This window comes from Rhinatrema bivittatum, chromosome 2 (assembly GCF_901001135.1).
Source record: "Rhinatrema bivittatum chromosome 2, aRhiBiv1.1, whole genome shotgun sequence".
Lineage (NCBI taxonomy): Eukaryota > Metazoa > Chordata > Amphibia > Gymnophiona > Rhinatrematidae > Rhinatrema > Rhinatrema bivittatum.
Genome location: NC_042616.1, coordinates 375,272,084 through 375,293,757, shown reverse-complemented (window position 1 = coordinate 375,293,757; position 21,674 = coordinate 375,272,084). Strand labels below are relative to the sequence as shown.

Genomic DNA, 21,674 nt, shown 5'->3' with positions numbered 1-21,674 from the left:
CCTTCCCATAGAGCAACAAAAGACATTTCCAGCAATGGGAGGTTCAGGGGGTGTAGTGGATATTTTGAGTGATGTTAAGGTTCCATCCTTACAGGATGAGTCAGACATAGAAGGTTACAAAAAGAAGACTCCTAGAGTCCTTTGAGGAACCATCTGCAAAGAGGATAAAGAGGGACAGCAGGAGGCTGTGTCTCTCTGGGGACTAGGATAGGAGAAGGCAGGTGCCTGTTCTTCTGTCCACTGGGAAAACATCTTACTTTCTCATCTGGTCAGAGATGAATTTCAAGGGGAGTTCAATCAGAAGGATTCTGGATGGTTTCATTTTCCTAACCTTCATGGGAGAGAGACATTTGTCTGGAAGACTGAATGCTCAAGGAGGTATTTGATACAGTTAAACTTAGAAAACAGATTCCTGAAACTGAGAGGATATTTGCGTGCTGAGAGACCTTTTAGGAGTCAAGGGATGTCCAAATCTTTTGCTACCACTTTACTTAAGGTACTTGAGGAGCTGCATCATGCATTTATGGATGGAATAAGGACTCTATCTGATATATTTTGTGATCTGATCCCATTGGGAAAACTATTGTTTGTAGTTTGTACAGGGTTTTGTATCACTGAACTTTTGATCTGTCTTCTGTAAAACTAGCTTATTTTTTGAAACACAACTCATGGTGTGTCAACTGTTTTTTTTCTGAGACTGAGCGTGATCCCCTGGGTCTTACAGGTTAACTTGTCCCCCATAGAAGAATCTGTTTTTTTTCCAGCACAGCACCAAATGTAAAGTGTTCTTCCATATCTGAAGTGTGATCCTTTGTGAAAGGAGGGGCGGGGGGGGGGGGGGGGGGGTTACAAAATTGTGACTCCTATGGGAAGCAGCTACTGGGGACTGAAGATTAGCGTTCTGAAACCATTTAAGTGCAGTTTTATATAGACTGTAGAATTATTGTGTTTTATGAAGTTATATTAGTTTGGGCAATTTCAAGATGACCACTGTTCCTGCTGGTGGGTTTCTTTGTAGAAGGCATGAGCAAAGTGAGAACCCATATCCCCCTATGAATCTCTTTCTCGAAATACATTTCCACCCCTCTCTCTCTCTCTCTACCCTCCTGCCCACTCCTATCAGTCTGACTTTCTCTCTCCAGTCCATTCCCACCAGTTTCTCTCTCCCTCTTTCTCTCCCCTCCAGTACATTCCTAGCACTTTATATTAGTAAGTTACTTAATATAATGTTTTATACATTATGATTGATTCTGGGGTACATATTATTTCTTCATTATTACAGTAATATGTTTTCCATATATGGTATTTAATTGCATGTAAAAATTAGAAAGAAGCATGTGGGGGTCTGCAAATGTTTTAAAGATTGAAAAGGGGTCTACACTAAAAGATTGAGGCATGTTCTAAAAATTTTTGAGGAGTACTCAAGCATTTAGCAATCATGATTTAATATAAAAATGTGCATCTTGCCATCTTCAATAAAAAAAAAAAAACTTGGCAACTGTGATGCTTTAGTTCTGTTTGTGCTCAGCTACCTATTTTGTTTTGCGCATTTTTTTAATGTATTGCTCCAAAGTGCTCTCTTCTTTCCTCCATCTCTTTTGCTCTTTCCCATGCCATTCAGTACTAAATTAGCCAATCTGCCACCAAAACCTAGGAGCATATAACCAGCAGATTTTTTTTTTTTAGCTCACTCTTTGACCAGGATTTTTCCACCTCCCATCATTTCATTTGAAATCCTGTTCTTCCAGCTAATCTTTAGAATTCTTGTATAATACCACATTTCAAATTCATGTATTTTCATTATGATCTCTTTAAACATGGTAGCTTGCCCCAGGAAGATTTATTTAGGCATTTATTTATTTATTTATTTAGGCATTTTATATACCGTCATTCCAAAAGAAGATCACAACGGTTTACAAAAGAAACATTCACATTATAGGTCAACACTACATCAAAATATGTTAATAAGATTGTTGAAATAGTAATTAATAGTAAATTAGTTCCTTTTAAATAACATTCATGGGGTAGTCAGTGAGTTGTCTTAATACTCTTTAAGTCTCCTAATCATTATCACTCATTCATCAAGCAATATCTATGTGATTTTCTACCAGTAGTTATTTTATGTTCGATCACATGCATTTTTGAAGAGCAATGTTTTCAGTTCATGTTTGAAGCTCTTTCTTTCTGTAATCAGACGTAACAACTCAAGTAGAGAGTTTCACAACTTGGGGCCTGCTATAGAAAACATTCAGTCTCTTATTGGCATTAGATATACAGTTAATAGTCCTTTGTTTTGTGATCTTAGTGTTCGTTGTGGTGTATATGGTTGGAGAAACACGCCTAATAAGCAGGAGTTTCTGTCATGGATTATGTTGAAAATTAGTGTTAGTACTTTATAGTGGATTCTTGATTGTACTGGAAGCCAGTGTAGATCTAACAGCAAAGAGGTGGTGTGGTCAAATTTCCCTTTCCCTAACAATAATCTTGAAGAGGCATTTTGTAGTAGCCATAATGGTTTTAATTGTCCTGCGGGTATGCCTAGTAATAGGGAGTTGCATTAAACTAAGTTTGAGAATATTAGTGCACTTACTTAGCAGCCTTATCTTTAGCTTTGAAATTAGAAGCACCTGCCAGTCCCAAAAATCATTGTTTGCATTCTGAAGTCTTGTTACTTTTGTTAAGCATTTTCCATCATCTGAGATCTAGTTACTAAATAAATATCTATAAAAGCAAACATTTCTATAGTGTTTGATATTCTTTTAGCTGCTTATCATAATTATTGTGTTTTTTTTAATTCAAGCTCATTCCATAGATCTTGCAGGCTACATATAATCTATTTATCATCCTTTGTAGGTCTTCCTTTTTAGATGCCAGTAGTACTATTACATCAGCATATGTTTTTGCCTTCCTATTTTTCTAGAGCTTCTGAGATTAAAAGTTCGCTTTATAAATGAATAAATTGAAGAGGGCATGCACTCTTCTCTTACTCCCTTTATGTCCCTTTTTTTAAACATTCTCCATGCCACATGAACCCTCTCAGGTATTAACAATAGATAATACATCTTATGCTAATTCATAATGAGGTAATTCAAATTTAAAGGTAGATTTTAAAAAAACAGTGTGCATATCAAAAAGGGGCATGGTCTATGTAGGGCATGGAAGCTTCAAGATGTAGGCAAGAGATGTGCACATAAATAATTATGTGCCCCAGTCCTCTGCCGTGTAACTTTACTTCTGCTATGGAGGAGGTGTAAGTGTAACAAAAAAAAAATAGTCATTTTGGAGAATTTTAAAGAGTCTGGGATAACTAGGGGGCATGCAGGCTATTAAAGCAAGGGGGTTTGCAGGATCTAGCTCAACACTGGGTGAACTGGTGGATGAACTGCTGAAACTGATCATAGCGTGGCCGTGCGTCGGTTTTAAAATACCCTGACTTACATGATAGAAACCCAATTTATGCACCTAGGTGCACACATACTTAAAATTGTGTGAACATGTGTGCATGGCCAGTCTATTTTATTACATGCGTGCATATGTGCGTGCAAGTTATAAAATGATCGCATATCTGGGTGTGCGCTGGCATACCCATGCCAAAGTGCGCACGTATGCTGTTTTGAAAGTTACTGTCTCTTTTTATTTAGGTTCATTTGTAAGCATGTTAGTGATACCATCAGGAAACTTACACTTGCTGACCGCAGAGACCCACGGTTGGCTTCGCTCACTTTCTGATGCCTGCCCACCAAAGCGGGCCTGGGCACCATGGCTGCGACTGGAAGCTGCCATCGATGAGCACAGCCCTGCTGCCCATCTCTCCCACCGATGTGGCAGTCCTCCCTGTGCCGAGCTGCCACACTCATGTCGCCATGCCACCAGCAGCCACTCCCGTGATGCCTCCACCTTCGTCCCTCTTGACTGGGGGCTCCGGGAATACTGGACGCATGCCGTCCTGCCTCCAAGCTTCCATGCTCTCCTCTTGCCATTGTGGTCTCAGCTCCTGTAAGGCCAAAGAACCCATGCAGTTGGGGCGAGGGCGATTATCTCCTGAGGAACGCCTATGGAAGAGACAAGCGGGCCTTTGCCTATACTATGGCACGGCGGGACATCGGTTATCCCAGTGCCCTATCCGTCCAGGAAACTCCACGGCCTAAGGTCAGCCAGGGCCCTGACCTTAGGCTCTGTCTCTCAGTTGAATCTCCCGGTGACTATAACCTGGGACTCTGGTTCCTTTCCAGTTCTGGCACTGGTGGACTCCGGTGCTGGTGGAAACTTCCTAGTCAAGGATCTCAAAACCCATCCTCATATTTCCACCAAGACCATTGAGACACCCCTGGTCATTGCCTCCATCTATGGAGACCCCTTACTGGGTAGGATCACCCATATCACCACTATGGTGTTGTTGAGGATTGGCGCTCTCCACAAAGAGAGGATCGAGTTTTACATCCTTGACAAATCCATGCATCCCATGATCCTGAGCATACCATGGTTACATACTCCCCACAATTCGATTGGGCAAACCTACCACCGTCCGAATGGAGCACACACACTGTCTTTGCTCCTGCATGAATTGGGTGGAACCGTCTCCACAACTTCCGTTGGCCGCCTAGACCAGCGCTTCTTAACCGGTGTGTCGCTTCACACTAGTGTGTCGCCAAACACCGGCAGGTGTGTCGCGTCTCCCAGTGTCCCACTGCCCGTTGCACTTCCCTTCTCCCTTTTTCCAGCCCCTGCGGGCCAATTGGAAGCCTCCTTTCTTCCTACCCCCATTGCCCAATGGGAAGCCTCCTTCATTCTGCCTGCCCCCATGCAGGCCGATTGGAAATCTCCTCCCTTCTACCTACCAGTGGGAGTAGGAAGAAGGGAGGAAGCCTTTGATTGGCCAGTGAGGCAGGCATTGCCTAGCTCAGGGGTGGGATGGGAGAAATAGCAGTTTTGAACTCCGACGAAGCAAGGCCGCCACAGCTCGTGGCGGCAAAGAGGAAACCTGACCCTGACTGAGGCCACCACAGGAGCCCATTCCCATGGTGGCGGAAAAAGAAGGCCCACCGGAGTAAAGCCATGGTGGAACTGGATCCCATCCCTGCAGTGAAGAAAGAATACATTTTTGGTGAGAGCGGGTGTGTCTGTGTGTGATTGAGTGCCTGGGTGAGGCAAGGATGTAAATGCCTGCGAGAGAACTAACTGTACACTAAGTTGGATAAATACTTATCCAAGTGGAAGAGTCTTCCCTTCCTAGGATATATTGGCTTCTCCATTGACCCAAGTCCAGAGCATCCATGACTGTCCCTGGCCAACTGGTCTTCGAGCCCTCCAGAGATTTCTAGACTTTGCAAATTACTACTATCAGTTCATTGCAAACCACTCTTCACTTGCGGCCCCTTTCACACACAAAGGGGCTAACACCCTGAATTTGGAAGCGATTGCAGCCTTCCAAACAACTACAAGTGCCTTGCCTTTGACACCCCAACCCTAGTTGTCCATTCATTTTGGAGGTGGACACATCCACCATAGGGGTTGGAATTGTCCTGAGCCAGGACTCATCCAAAGGTACCTTGCATCCCTGTTCCTCTTCTCACACAAGTTCTCCCCAGCAGAGTGCAACTACAGTATGGCAATTGAGAACTCCTCACAATCAAATTGGCCCTGTAAGAATGGCACCCCTGGCTGGAGGGGGCACAGCACAAATTAACCATATATATGGACCACATAAATTTGGAACACCTCTGACAAGCCCAATGCCTGAATGTCCGGCAAGCCCAATGGCCCCTCTTCTTCGCTTGTTTTCATTTGAAATACCGCCCAGCTGATAAGAACTCACAAGCTGATGCCTTATCGCACTTTATTCCCAGAGAATACCATCGAGGAACCTCAGCATGTCATCGATCCAGCATGTATTCACCTGTCTATGGCCTTGACCATTCCCATTGGGAAGACAGTGGTTCCCCGCAGATTACAAAAGGAAGTACTAATATGGTCACATGACTCACGGATAAGAACATAAGAACATAAGAAAATGCCATACTGGGTCAGACCAAGGGTCCATCAAGCCCAGCATCCTGTTTCCAACAGTGGCCAATCCAGGCCATAAGAACCTGGCAAGTACCCAAAAACTAAGTCCATTCCATGTAACCATTGCTAATGGCAGTGGCTATTCTCTAAGTGAACTTAATAGCAGGTAATGGACTTCTCCTCCAAGAACTTATCCAATCCTTTTTTAAACACAGCTATACTAACTGCACTAACCACATTCGCTGGCAACAAATTCCAGAGTTTAATTGTGCGTTGAGTAAAAAAGAACTTTCTCCGATTAGTTTTAAATGTGCCCCATGCTAACTTCATGGAGTGAAGTGATAGCCGGCCATCCTGACCGCGCTTGAACCCTGGCACTCCTATATCACTATTATTGGTGGCCCAACATGCGACAGGACATCTGAGCTTAAGTGCTCTTGTCCTACCTGCGTGCAACAAAAGCCATTGGTGGGACTCCACTGGGGGCTGTTACAGCCAATGCCAGCCCCCAGGGAACCTTGGACCCATCTGTCCACTAATTTTGTGGTGGACCTCCCAAACTCCAATGGCAACACCATAATCTGGGTGATAGTTGACAGATTCTTCAAGATGGCTCAATTCGTCCCGTTACTTGGGCTCCCCTTGGCCCCTTGGCCCCTTGGGCTCCCCTTGGCTCCAGAATTAGCCAGCCTGTTCACTTTACATGCATTCCACCTCCATAGTTTTCCCAAACATGTAATTTCTGACAGAGGACCACAACATAACGCTAAACCTGACCACCACCTACCACTCACAAGCCCACGGACAAGCGGGGCATACAAACCAGTCGCTAAAGACCATCCTTTGAGTCTATGCTAATGAGCAACAGAACAATTGGTCCCACCTCTTACCTTGGGCAGAATTCTCCCACAACTCCCATGTCAGTAGTGATTATGTTCCTCATCGTTTATGGGACATAATCACTACGTCTGTTGCCAATACCTCTTTCAGTGTCATCTCCAGTGGCCCAAGCAACTACAGATGAATTAAGCAAGCAATATCTGGACCCACACCACTGAGCTCCTACAGAAAGCGGCAAGTTGGGCTAAAAGATCCACGGATGCCCATCGTAGGCTAGTACCCCAATTTAAGATTGGCAACAAGGTGTGGCTCAGCACCCACCACATCCGGCTTAGGCTTCCATCCCAGCACCTGGCGCCAGGGTACATCGGCCCATTTTCACTCATCAGACAAATAGGACCAGTGACATACCAGCTGCGTCTTCCTCCATCGCTGGGAATCCCTTACATCTCCTGTGTCCCTCCTCAAGCCCTTGATCCTTTCCTGGCCCTCCCGGAAGACACCTGTACCACCACAGCTCGCCACAGAGAATGTCACCACATATCAGGTGCGTGATGTCCTAGACGTCCAAAAGCGAGGCCGCAGATAGGAATATTTCCTTTCCTAGGAGGGATATGGGCCTGAAGCCACTAATATTTTCGACAAAGAATTGATCAGGCAATTCCATGCCACTCACCCTAAAAAACTGAGACCCCCCAGGAGAGGGACTTAGGAGAGGCCCGTGGTCAGCTTCGCTCACCTTCTGATGCCTGCCCGCCAAAGCTGGAAACTGCCATTGACACCGCACAGCCCTGCCACCCATCTCTTCTGCTGTTGTGGCAGTCCTCCCTGGGCTGAGCTGCCTCACTCAGGCTGCCAAGTTGCCCGTGGCTGCTCCCATGACACTGCCACCTCCGTCCCTCCTGACTGGGTGTCCCACTAGGTGTACTGTGCGTGGAGCTCTAGCATATTTAAAGGGTCTGCAATGGGAAACCTCCTGCGGCCCCACCTGATGACGTTTACAGCCTTTCCCTATATAAGGCAAGTTCTAACAGTCAGAGCTTACCTTGGCAACAAGTCCTTTCGCTCATCTTGAGCTGCGTTCCAGCGTTCCTGTTTTCCAGCATTCCTGCCTTCCTGTGTTCCCACTTTCCCACCTGCTCCACACCCTGGATGGATCCTTGGCTTCTGACCTTCTACCCAGACCTGAATACAAGTATCCACCTGGCCTGCTTCCCATGGGATCATCACGCAGGCCCACCTAAGACCAGCCGGCTCCGGTTCCCAAGGGCTCAACCTGCGGGGAACGTGGGCAGGTATTGGCAAAGATCCAGCCAGCCCCTGCTTCCCATTCAGCCTCGCCTACTGACTCCCCCTAGATTCAAGGGTCCACTCCTCCAACAGAAACTGGTAGTAATGCTATCATGCATGCAAACAGCATGTGTTAATAATGCCAGAAGCACATGGGCATTAGCTAATGTAGGGTTAATGCTAAAGCCCATCAAGAGGAATTTAGGGAAAACTGTGGAGAAAGCCAACAAACAAAACACACTGAACTACCACCAGAACACCAGGTCCAACCAGAATGGTACAGTACAGAAAGCCAGTGGACCAAACATTAATACACTAATCAATTAATTTTGTATTTTTACTTGGTACCCCATCCAGGGAGTTTATATGATTATAATACAATAATTTGCATATCTAATATACTTTTAAAAAAAAGATATTATTATACTTTCTTAGCAAGACAGTAATTAAAGTATGAGTACTTATTTTTAACTGGAAGCTATTTTGATTAATAAGATTTTCCCCTTTTGAGTTTACAAACATGAAAGATCATGGTTATGTCTAAAACAGGCTAAAACTATGAATTCATGAAGGACAACAATTGCCAGATCGCTCCAGGTCATCAAAAACAGGCTGATTCACTATACCTGATTTTGCACCTTAGGGAAATCAGAACTAATCAACCATAGATATGATAAAGCAAAATGAGGGCTGACTTGGTCTGTATCTGATGATCTGGAGTCATCTGATAGCTTTATTACAGAACTACTACACTACTAACTAATCCTACAAATCTCACAATCTTGTATAATTTTATAGCATAAAATATTTTAGAAGCAGGAGTAGAGAAATTATGAATAAACTACCTGTGGATTAAAAAATCCCGTCATCCAGAACTCATTAGGCCTGCCATCAAACAGCCAGGTATGAAACTGCTGGTTTCTCTCCAAGAGTTCAGTGAACCAAAACCCTAGGGTAGCTGATTCCCAGGAAATTTTAAACCACAGTTTTGGAATCCTGGCATCATACATGTTATCCAGAGCATCTCTCAAGTCTTCAGACATGATGATGGTTCCTGCAAGAAAAAAAGACACATTATGAGTTTTTGGGATCTGTCAGTCTTCCACATGATCTTCTGGGCTTCCTGACCTATATGCCTTCCTTAGTGGTCACCTGAGTTTCCTCCCCCATCTTCAATTTCTTTCCCTTAGCCCAGTGATAGTTATGGCAGTCCTTTGGGTGAGAAGTAAAAATTGTAGTTTCCTTGGAAACCCAGATGAATGCATGCTTTAAGCCAGCCATTAGCAATCACTTCTGACTTGAGTAATAACTGAGACTCTCCCAGGAGCTATGTATGTTGCCATTCTGAGAAGCAGGATCTGGGTAATGAAATCAGATATATTTGTCCTGAACAACATAACATGGTGCGTCATTATTTTGAATCCAGTTTTTGGAGACCATATCAACTCTTAATTATGAAAGAGACATGGAAAACGATTACAAACTAGCAGTATCTGCATGGATGTGAAAGTTACTTTCATACTGGGCTTGAACCACTCAAATAAATTTTGGTCTCTGGAGAGTGAATAGTCGGACATAGTCATGGTTAACTCCACAGCAACAATCATATAAAGAGACGTTTACCAAATATCCGGTGAATCAAAAGCCTCAGTTGCATTGGGGAAGTGAGCTATCTCATTTAATTATACCTTTACACCTATTATATCTCCTATTGTGTAAGCAGGTACTAGATGTAGTTAAGCATGTGGGAATCCATGCCATTGATAAAAGAATTGATAAATCTGAAGACACAGGATGGAATGATGCCAGTCATGTTTCATGTCACCTCTTAAAATAAATTAGTAGATAGAAAGCACAGTGTGATCAGCACTTTCACACCCATTGAAGAGCTGTGATGACAGTATATACTATAGACAACTATACATAATGTTAAAGAAGAAAATGACAACCACAACATTACTAATACAAGTGCCAATACTAAGTGGCTTTCTGTACTATGTATGGTATGTATGGAGAGAAAGAAGATCATCAAGTACAAAGAGATGAAATCAGAGATAAAAAAAATGTGGCCTAAGTATACAGAAATAGTTCTAACTTTTTAGGCATCATTTGCTTGATTAAAAAACTTCCAAACTCACCTCAGTATGTTGCTTGTATATATTACATTGTAAAAGCTTCAGAAAGAAGTCATTTGGTACTGTGCAAGTATTGAGAAGAGCAGTAGCAGTAAATTTTAGAGATTGAGATCACACCCAACATACCCGGCTTAAAAATAATGCTCATTCTTGCCTTGGTATGTGCAATAAAAACCTTGCACCTCAAATTACTGCTAGGAGATCTCGATCTCCAATGGCATAATTTCTCTCCACCGGAGAAAATTTCTAGAAAAATAAGCACACATAAGTAGTTTCCCTGAGTCCAAATGTTGCAGAAGGATAACCCCTACTCCTAGTGCTGAGGCATCGACCTCCATAAGGAAAGCTTTAGTAGAGTCCAAACGTTGTAGTCAAGGGTCTTTGATGAATGCTTCTTTTAAACACTGAAAAGTATGAACAGCCTCGGAAGACCACTTCTGAATTTCTGCCACCTTCCTTGTCATGGCCATTAGAGGGGCTACCAGAGTGGAGTATCTTGCAATAAACTGATGATAGTAATTGGAAAAACCCCAAAAACATTGTAGGGCTTTGAGACCCTTGGGGTGAGGGCAGTCAACAATGGCCTTGAGTTTCCCTGATCCATGTGAAGCCCCATCCGGGAGACAATGTACCCCAGGAAAGGTAACTCTTCTTTGTAAATCAAGCATTTCTCTAATTTAACATATAATTGGTTCTCTTGAAGACGCTGGAGAACTTGTCTGGAAAAAATAGGGATGTTGTCCAAGTAATCCAGAATGTGAGAATACAAGAGGTCTCGAAAGATGTCATTGATCATGGCTTGAAATATAGCCGAGGCATTGCAGAGTCCAAATGGCATTACCTGATACTCATAATGTCCATCTCGAGTGTTGAAAGTGGTTTTCCATTCATCACCCTCCTGAATTCGTATTAAATTATATGCTCCATGGAGGTTAAGTTTTGTGAAAATTTGTGCGCCTTTCAATCAATCAAAGAGTTCAGAAATAAGCAGAATAGGGTACCGGTTCTTCTTTGTAATGGCGTTTAGACCTCTGTAATCAATGTAAGGTCAGAGGGATCCATCTTTCTTTTTGACAAAAAAGAATCTGGCCCCTGCTGGAGATGAGGAGGATCTAATAAATCCCCGAGCCAGATTTTCTTGAATATACTGGAGTCATGGCCTCCGACACAAGTCCTGATAATATGTAGACTCTACCCCTGGGTAGGGCAAGTTACCCCCATCAAGGGCGTAATCCGGTACCCCTGGGTTGGCCGTCGATCAGAGAAGGTCCAGGCCACAATCCGGGTCAAAGAGGCAGGTAGCAAGCAATAGAAGGTCCAAGGAAACATCTGGTTCAACGAGGAAGCGAGCAAATCTGAGAGCAGCACCAGCACAAGCATGCCTGTAGCTAAGGCAATGCTGTGCTAAAGAGTAGCGTTTAAATCGTCCCAGTTCCCGCGCTACCACGGGGACATCCAGGGAAAGCGATGAAGTGCTGTGGTGGGAGGAGCCATGACGCGGCGTGCATCAACCTGCGCTGCCACTGGGGAATGCCGCTGAGGAGCGTGGCCGCCGTCCGTGATGGAAGGAACTGGTGCAGTAGGTTGCTGAATGTTAACAGTCATCGCAACAGGGTTCAATTTCAATATTACATGTTGTTTTTCTCTCTCATACACACACATATATACACAGGATCTCACTTTCACACACTGTCTTTCTTTCCCATACACATATAAACAGACTCTCATGCTCACATGCTGGCCGTTGTTCATACACAAATACACAAGCTCTCACTCTCACATGCTGTCTCCATCTCATTCACACAAATACAGGCTCTCACTCTCACACACAGTCTCTCTCTCTCTCTCTCTCTCTCATACACACACAAGCTCTCACTCTCACACACTGTCTCCATTTTGCACACACAAACATAGTTCTCTAACTCTCACACAGTATTTCTCTCATAAACAGATATACGCACATGTACATACATACAGGTTCTCACTCCCACGTACTGTCTTTTTCTCTCTCATATACATACATACATACACACACACTCATGCAGGCACTCACTCTCAAATGCTCTCTCTCAATCATAGACACACACCATCAAACTCACACTCACATGCTGTCTCTCTCTTCCATACACACACAAAGACAGGTTTTCAATCTCACACACTGTCTCTCTCTCTCTCTCTCATATGTTCATTTTAATTTATTATTATTATTTATTATTTATTTATCCAAGTTCATCCTACCTTGTTCATTGTAAGACATTATTCTATATATTGTCAAGTTATTTGTTGCAATGTAAACTGAAGTGATTAGTAACTATGTTACCAGAACGTCGGTATATAAAACTGTCAAATAAATAAATAAATAAATAAATGATGTCTCTTTCATACACAAACACCTAGGCTTTCATTCTCAACTGCTATTTCTCTCTCAATCTCACTTGCTGTCTCACACACACACACACACACACTCACTTTCACGTACTGTCTCTCTCACATACATACAAAGGCCCTCACTATCGGGTATTCAAGGGCTGTAGAGCTGGATTTCAGTCATTGTATTTACGTGTCAGGTTGCTAGCCAGATTATTTTACACACAGGTCTCTTCCCGTTCAATGCAAGCTTTATTCATAGCATAAGCATAACAGGTTCTCTACACCTTCATTAAATAAAGCATAACCATATAGCAGCTGAGTCTCAGAATTAAGTCCAGTCAACTTCCGGTAATGGCTGTGTGCTGAATGGATGCAGGGGCAGGAAGCTCCTGACAAGTTCCCCATGGAGTCTTGAAAAACTGCTTTATACAACTTCTAAATTGGTTGCCCTGATTGAAGTTCGAGTGCTGTTAGTGTGGGAAACAATTCTGAGTTTTACTGGTTTGGCATCATCGAGGTATGAGTGTCAGGTTCCAACTCAGCATCATGGAGAAGCACAACACATGGCAGGTGGCGTTGGATGACCGGCTCATTAAATTGCAAACAGCAACGGAGGACATTAAGACAGCTTGGACTCTCATGTGAGGCGAGCAGAAGCTGCAGAATTACGGATCCTGGGGCAAGAAAACTAGCTGGTTCAGGCAGAGCTAAAAATTGCTGAGGTACAAACCAAAAATATGCAACTGGCAAATCATGTTGATGATCAGAACAACAATACACAAAATAATAGGGGTGTGCATTTGTTTGCAACGTATTGGCAATCCGCAACATATATGCCATATTTGTTGTATTCGTGGGGGTCACGAAACATATGGCGAACTCCCACGAATACAACGTATCACTAACGAATAAACCCCCCACCCTCCTGACCCTCCACAAGACTTGCCAAAAGTCCCTGATGGTCCAGCGGGGTTCCGGAGTGATCTCCTGCACTCGGGCTGTCGGCTGCCGGTATTCAAAATGGCACCGATAGCCTTTGCCCTTACTATGTCACAGGGGCTACCGGTGCCATTGGTCGGCCCCTGTTACATGGTAGGAGCAATGGACGGCTGGTAATTTGCTGCAGTTTCCTATTTATAAAATTATATTAGGGGAAGATTTTAATGTGGTAGCTGTCTCTCATACAGATTGTAAACCGTCAAGAGAATATAAACTGGAGCAGGAAAATTTAGGGGTTAATTTAGTAAGTAAAGAGCTAGGCCTCCTAGATATATGATTGTGCTGCATTGGGAAAAACAAGATTTCATGTTTTATTTGAATCCCCACAAATGCTATTCTCGCCTAGATTATATCTTGATTTTTCAAGAATTATTTTCAAGGGTGGTTGAAGCAAGGATTGGCACAATATCATCATGGCAAATGGACCCAAATCTATATCAATGTCAGGAATTTCACATTTACTTGTAGGATAAATGGCAAGAATATTTGGAGTACAATGATAGGGATCAGATCTCACCCTTATTATTGTGGGAGATGAGTAAGGCTGTTATGCATGACCACACGATTGCTTATGTAGCCAAGCAGACTAAAATTAACAATGCTGAAATTTTAAGGCTTACACAATTTGCTAAGCAAGTTCAAAGTTAGCATGCAAATACATTGTGGGGCGGATTTTAAAAGGGTTACGTGCGTATATTACATAACTGTGAAAACCCTCTCCTGCGTGCGCCGAGCCTAATTTGCATAGCCTCGGCAACACGCGCAAGCCCTGGGATGCACGTATGTCCTGCTGCTTGAAAAAAGGGGTGGGGACTGGGTGGGGCAGGACCGAGGCCTCCGGCACACTGGCTGTGCCGGGGATCGCTCGCCGGCACTCGCCCAGCGCGCAACCTTCGCCTGCCCGGAGGCAGGTGCAACTTATTTAAAAAGGTCATGGGGGGGTTAGATAGGGCTGGGGGGCGGCTTAGGTAGGGGAAGGGAGGGGAAGGTGGGGGACGGAAGGAAAGCACCCTCCGAGGCCACTCCGATTTTGGAGCGGCCTCGGAGGGAATGGGGAAAGCCATCGGGGTTCCCCTAGGGCTCGGCGCGTGTAAGGTGCACAAATGTACACCCCCTTGTGTGCGCCAACCATGGATTTTATAACATGCGAGCGGCTGCGCGCACATGTTATAAAATCGGGCATAGATTTGTGCATGCTGGGTTGCGCGCACAAATCTACGCCTGCGCGTAGGTTTTAAAATCCGGCCCTATCTGCAGAAGATAAACAGAGCTAGGATTCTGCATGGGCTGCGCTTAACACTTTGCTTTTCCAGAAAGCTAAGAAATCTCTTACTTTCTTTAAGTATACACTATACAAATATAGCAATGATGCTACAAACCTTCTAGCAAATTTGGTAAAGATAAAAGGACAAAGAGCTGTTATTTCAGGTATTAAAGATAAGATGGGCATGATTCGATATACAGCATAAAAAATTTCAGAAAGTTATGTAGAATTTTATATGAAATTATACAGTGCTCAAGGGGGGAATGCTGAAAGTCATTGTAAAATTTTCCAGGGTATTAAGTGGCCGATGCTCTCCTCAGATAGAATAATAAGCCGATAAGTGATGTGGAAATTTTTGCGGCTATCTAGAGGCTGAAACTGAGGAAAGCTTCGGGGTTGGATGGGCTTGGTTCTGAATATTATAAATTATTAAAATATCTGCTTTTGAGTCCCATAGCTAATTTAGCTATGGGACTCAACTTACTTAGTTGAAGATAGACACTCTCCCTGAAGCAATGAACCAATCTTTAACAATATTGCTACCTAAAAAATGAAAAGATCCTTTGGATATGGTTTCTTAGACCCATATCATTAATTTTGGGCCATGAATAATTATGGATTTCAAGATGATAATAATACAGTGGCTACATATATGATGTAGTACACCAAGCACCTGACTTCTCATGGTTTGGTCTCTGAAAGTTTTGGCTAGGCCATGGAGTGAGGTAGGGATGTCCTTTGTCCACGCTCCCATTTAAACTAGTTATAGAACCAATGGCAATTAAATTGTGAAGCAAAGATGAGTTTAAGGGTATACAAGTGGGTTCAGCTTTTATTAAAATTTCTCTTCTTGCAGATGATATGCTGCTCTTTCTTAGTGAACCCCATTGTCAGCATGCCTGTGATTCAGGAGCTTTTTACTAAATTTCAAACTTTTGCAGGGGTAAAAATGAATTGTGACAAATCAGAAGTGCTCGCCTTAGATCCTGATATTACATAGAGATGGGAGGGGCTGTTTCCTTTTAAATGGGCGGAAGACAGATTGAAATATATGGGAGTCTGGATACCAAGGGACCTTACTCAATTATAGCCTTTTAACATTCAGGAGATCATGGAGAAAATAGATCAATTGCGGATCTGGTGTGAACTGCCTGTTTCCTTCAAGGGGAGGTGTGCGTTGTTGAAGATGATGATCTTGCCAAAACTTCTTTATAGATTACATATGCTTCTGTGTTGGTTATCTAATGCAGATCTTGCCTCCCTTAAATCTGTGTTTCTTAATTTCATTTGGAGGGATAGACGGGCTTGAGTGGGATTTAAAAAATTGCTCTGTAGTAAGGAGGAAGGGGGGCTGGTCTTTCCAGATTTGCAGCAATACAATGCTGAATGTCAATTGCATTTTCTTGGGGAATGGCACAGAAGCCGACATAAATATTATGGTAGATTTTAAGAGCCGCGCTTGGGCGCACATTGCACACATGTTATAAACTCCACTACTCGTGTGCATGATTTTATATTGAAGTGCACATGTGCGCGCAAATGCCGTCTCGCGTGTGCAAGTGGGGGGATTTTAGTAGATGCGCGCAGTGACGCATTAGGCCTATTTTCCTGTTCCCTCCCAGTTCACCGCAGTATAGGAGTGGACTTCCTAAATCTCCTACCTAACCTGCCTCCCTTTTACTCTACTAGCCCTGACCCCTAAAACCCTGCTGACTACCCTAAATTGTTGTTGAACTGTCTGATAGTTTTGCCTACATAAATCTTGTTGCAAAGGCAGACAGCAATATAAATGACACATGTAGTTTTACAATTGGTGGAATTCTGTAATTTGAAAATCCTTCCTTTCATTCCAATTGTCAAAGATTGTACTTTCAGTAGAGGAGGACCGGAAGGCTTATCTGCATACTGCTCCCAGCATCCCCCGGGAGAGGAGTCCAGAGGTCACCACAAGCGATCCAGGGATTGACTTTCACGCCCCAGCTTCCAGAGGACCCGCACAGTTTGCAGTAGAGGAGGACCGGAAGGCTCATCTGCAAACTGCTCCCAGCATCCCCCGGGAGAGGAGTCCAGAGGTAACTGCAAGCGATCCAGGGATTGACTTCCACGCCCCAGCTTCCAGAGGCCCCGCACAGTTTGCAGTAGAGGAGGACCGGAAGGCTCATCTGCAAACTGCTCCCAGCATCCCCCGGGAGAGGAGTCCAGAGGTCACCACAAGCGATCCAGGGATTGACTTCCACGCCCCAGCTTCCAGAGGACCCGCATGGTTTGCAGTAGAGGAGGACCAGAAGGCTCATCTGCATACTGCTCCCAGCATCCCCCGGGAGAGGAGTCCAGAGGTCACCGCAAGCGATCCAGGGATTGACTTCCACGTCACAGCTTCCAGAGGCCCCGCACAGTTTGCAGTAGAGGAGGACCGGAAGGCTCATCTGCAAACTGCTCCCAGCATCCCCCGGGAGAGGAGTCCAGAGGTCACCACAAGCGATCCAGAGATTGACTTCCACGCCCCAGCTTCCAGAGGCCCCGCATGGTTTGCAGTAGAGGAGGACCAGAAGCACGTGCAGAATCTCAAATCCTTCCTTTGACTGAGTGAAGATTAATTTAACCGTGATTTAAGAGGATTGGTAAGTATAGTTTTCAGAAATTTTTGGGCTTATAAAAGTTTGGTGAAAGGTGAAATTAAGGGATATATTCTTTACAGATTTTGTGTGTCTGAAATAATAAGCAAGCCAAAGATAGTTAATTCTAGTGTCTGTCTTTCCCACCCACTCAACTCCTGATTTTTAGGCACAAGACACTTTCTCATTAAAAATCAATCAGGGTCTTGTCTAAAACATAATATTGTACCAGCCCTTATTGAAAGTTTAATCATCCCCTTGTAGGATAATAGCTGATTAATTACTAAATTCACCTGTAAATTTAAAGTACTCTCATTCCAACTCCCTTAGTATCCTAAACTTAACTAGGAACTCAATAATACTAAGATGAAGGCAGCAGTCCAGCAGCAAGAGGGGGGCTTTCCAGTCTTTTGCATTGAGTGTCACATGTATGATTTTTTACCCACTGGTGAGAGACTGTATGTGTGCACTCAGTGCAAAGAGCTCCTGGCTCTCAGGGAACAAGTCCGATCTCTGGAGGCTAGAGTAGCAGACTTGGAGGAGCTGAGGGAGACAGAGAGTTACATTGACGAGACCTTCAGGGACATAGTAGCCAAGTCCCAAATCCATTCTAGCAGCCCCAGTGCTGCCTTGAATCAGAAAGGTCTCCCAGTAGGAGAACATCACCCTGGTGTAGCAGGAAGTGATCCTGTAGCAAGGACCTGCTCTCCAGGTGATGTATTGTCCTCTCACACTGAGGACAAATCTCCAAGGGCTACTGCTCAGGAGGGAAGGGTTATAGCTGGTGATTCGATTATTAGAAATGTAGATAGCAGGGTGGCTGGTGGACGTGAGGACCGCCTGGTAACTTGCCTGCTTGGTGCGAAGGTGGCAGACCTCACGCATCACCTAGATAGGATTATAGACAGTGCTGGGGAGGAGTCAGCTGTTGTGGTACACTTGGGCACCAACGACATAGGAAAATGTGGGAGAGAAGTTCTGGAAGCCAAATTTAGGATTTTAGGTAGGAAGCTGAAATCCAGAACCTCCAGGGTGGCATTCTCTGAAATGCTTCCTGTTCCATGTGCATGGCCCCAGAGGCAGGCAGAGCTCCAGAGTTTCAATGCGTGGATGATGCAGGGAAGAGGGATTCAGCTTTGTAAGGAACTGGGGAAACATTTGGGGAAAGGGGAGACTTTTCCGAAAGGATGGACTCCACCTTAACCAGAGTGGAACCAAGCTGTTGGCGCTAACTTTCAAAAAGGAGATAGAGCAGCTTTTAAACTAGAACAAGGGGGAAAGCCGACAGTCACTCAGCAGTGCATGATTCGGAGAAATGTATCCTTGAAGGATACTAATGAAACAGGAGAGTTAGGGCATCCCAACAGAGAGCTTCCATTAAAAGCAAACATAGTTCATATGCCTATATGTAAAAAATCACCAAAGCTAATGATTTCCGAATTACCCAAACAACTAAAAAACAGGTTGTTAAAACAAGCAAAAAACACACTTTGAAATGTCTGTATGCCAAGGCCAGACATCTAAGAAGTAAGATGGAAGAGTTAGAGTGTATAGCAGCAAATGATGAGATTGACATAATTGGCATCACAGAGACTGGGTGGAAGGAGGATAACCAATGTGACAGTGTTATTTCAGGGTACAAATTATATCACAATGATAGGATCAACTTAGTGAGGGTGTGGCACTTTATGTCCGGGAGGGTATAGAGTCCAACAGGATAAAGATCATACAAGAGAGTAAATGCTCAGTAGAATCTATATGGGTAGAAATCCCATGTGTGTTGGGTAAGAGTATAGTGATAGGTATACTACCGTCCACCTGGACAAAATGGTCAGACAGATGATGAAATGCTAAGAGAAATCAGGGAAGCAAACCAATTTGGCAGTGCAATAATAATGGGAGATTTCAATTACCCCAATACTGACTGGGTAAATGTAACATCAGGACTTGCTAGAGACATGGGGCAGATTTTAAAAAGTTGCGCGAGCGCGTACTTTTGTTCGCGCAGCAGGCGCGAACAAAAGTACGCCCGATTTTATAAGATACGCGCGTAGCCGCGCGTATCTTATAAAATCTGTGGTCGGCGTGCGCAAGGCTGCGCAAAATCGGCAGCCTGCGCACGCCGAGCCACGCAGCCTGCCTCCGTTCCCTCCAAGGACGCTCCGATTTCGGAGCGGCCTCAGAGAGAACTTTCCTTCGCCCTCCCCGCACCTTCCCCTCCCTTCCCCTACCTAACCCACCCCCCCGGCCCTATCTAACCCCCCCTTACCTTTGTCGGCAAAGTTACGCCTGCTGGAAGCAGGCGTAACTTTGCTCGCGTCGGCCGGCAGCCCCGCTCCGTCCTCTGGTCCCGGGGGCTGGTCCGGAGGCCTCGACCACGCCCCCGGGCCAGCGCCACGCCCCCGGGCCCGCCCCCAAAACACCACACCCCGCCCCCGAAATGCCGCGTCAGTAGGCCCCGCCTCCTGACACGCCCCCGACATGCCCCCTTACAAAAGCCCCGGGACTTACGCGCGTCCCGGGGCCTTACGCGCGGCGGCGGCCTATGCAAAATAGGCGCGCCGGCTCGCGAGGGCCTTTGAAAATCCGCCCCATAAAGTTCCTGGATGTAATAAATGATTGCTTCATGGAGCAATTGGTTCAGGAACCAACAAGAGAGGGAGCTATTTTAGATTTAATTCTTAGTGGAACGCAAGATTTGGTGAGAGAAGTTACGGTGGTGGAGCCACTTGGCAACAGTGATCATAACATGATCAAATTTAAACCAATAACTGGAAGGGGGACAATAAGTAAATCTGCAGCTCTAACACTAAATTTTAAAAAGGGAAACTTTGATATAATGAGGAAAATAGTTAGAAAAAAACTGAAAGGTGCAGCTGCAAAGGTTAAAAGTGTTCAATAGGCTTGGACGTTGTTTAAAAATACAATCCTAGAGGTGCAGTCCATATGTGTTCCGCGCATTTAGAAAGGTGGAAGGAAGGCAAAATGATTACCGTCATGGTTAAAAGGTGAGGTGAAAGAGGCTATCTTAGCCAAAAAAACAACCTTCAAAAAATGGAAGAAGGATCCATCTGAAGAAAATAGGATAAAACATAAGCATTGTCAAGGTAAGTGTAAAACATTGATAAGACAGGCGAAGAGAGAATTTGAAACGAAGTTGGCCATAGAGGCAAAAACTCATAATAAAAACTTTTTAAAATACATCCAAAGCAAGAAACCTGTGAGGGAGTCGGTTGGACCATTAGATGACAGAGGGGTTAAAGAGGCTCTTAGGGAAGATAAGGCCATTGCAGAAAGACTAAATGAATTCTTTGCCTCCGTGTTTACTAATGAGGATGTTGGGGAGATACCAGTTCCAGAGATGGTTTTCAGGGGTGATGAGTCAGACGAACTGAATGAAATCACTGTGAACCTGGAAGATGTAGTAGGCCAGATTGACAAATTAAAGAGTAGCAAATCTCCTGGACCGGATGGTATGCATCCTAGGGTTCTGAAGGAACTAAAAAAATGAAATTTCAGATCTATTAGTTAAAATTTGTTACCTATCATTAAAATCATCCATTGTACCTGAAGACTGGAGGGTGGCCAATGTAACCCCAATATTTAAAAAAGGCTCCAGGGGTGATCCGGGTAACTATAGACCAGTGAGCCTGAATTCAGTGCCTGGAAAAATAGTGGAAACTATTCTCAAGATCAAAATCGTAGAGCATATAGAAAGACATGATTTAATGGGACACAGTCAACATGGATTTACCAAAGGTAAGTCTTGCCTAACAAATCTGCTTCATTTTTTTGAAGGGGTTAATAAACATGTGGATAAAGGTGAACCGGTAGATGTAGTGTATTTGGATTTTCAGAAGGCATTTGACAAAGTCCCTCATGAGAGGCTTCTACGAAAACTAAAAAGTCATGGGATAGGAGGTGATGTCCTTTCGTGGATTACAAACTGGTTAAAAGACAGGAAACAGAGTAGGATTAAATGGTCAATTTTCTCAGTGGAAAAGGGTAAACAGTGGAGTGCCTCAGGGATCTGTACTTGGACCGGTGCTTTTCAATATAAAGATAAATGATCTGGAAAGGAATACGAAGAGTGAGGTTATCAAATTTGCGGATGATACAAAATTATTCAGAGTAGTTAAATCACAAGCAGACTGT

The 21,674-nt window shown here is 44.2% G+C and overlaps 1 protein-coding gene across 1 annotated transcript in view; it reads right to left on the bottom strand.

Annotated features, from left to right (window-relative positions):
- LOC115083294 (dynein heavy chain 5, axonemal-like) overlaps window positions 1-21,674 on the bottom strand; it is a 1,259,434-nt gene that overhangs the window by 47,129 nt on the left and 1,190,631 nt on the right. Inside the window, exon 67 of the mRNA XM_029587102.1 lies at window positions 8,982-9,190. Coding sequence (XP_029442962.1) covers window positions 8,982-9,190 — 209 coding nt within the window. The remainder of the gene's footprint in view (window positions 1-8,981; window positions 9,191-21,674) is intronic.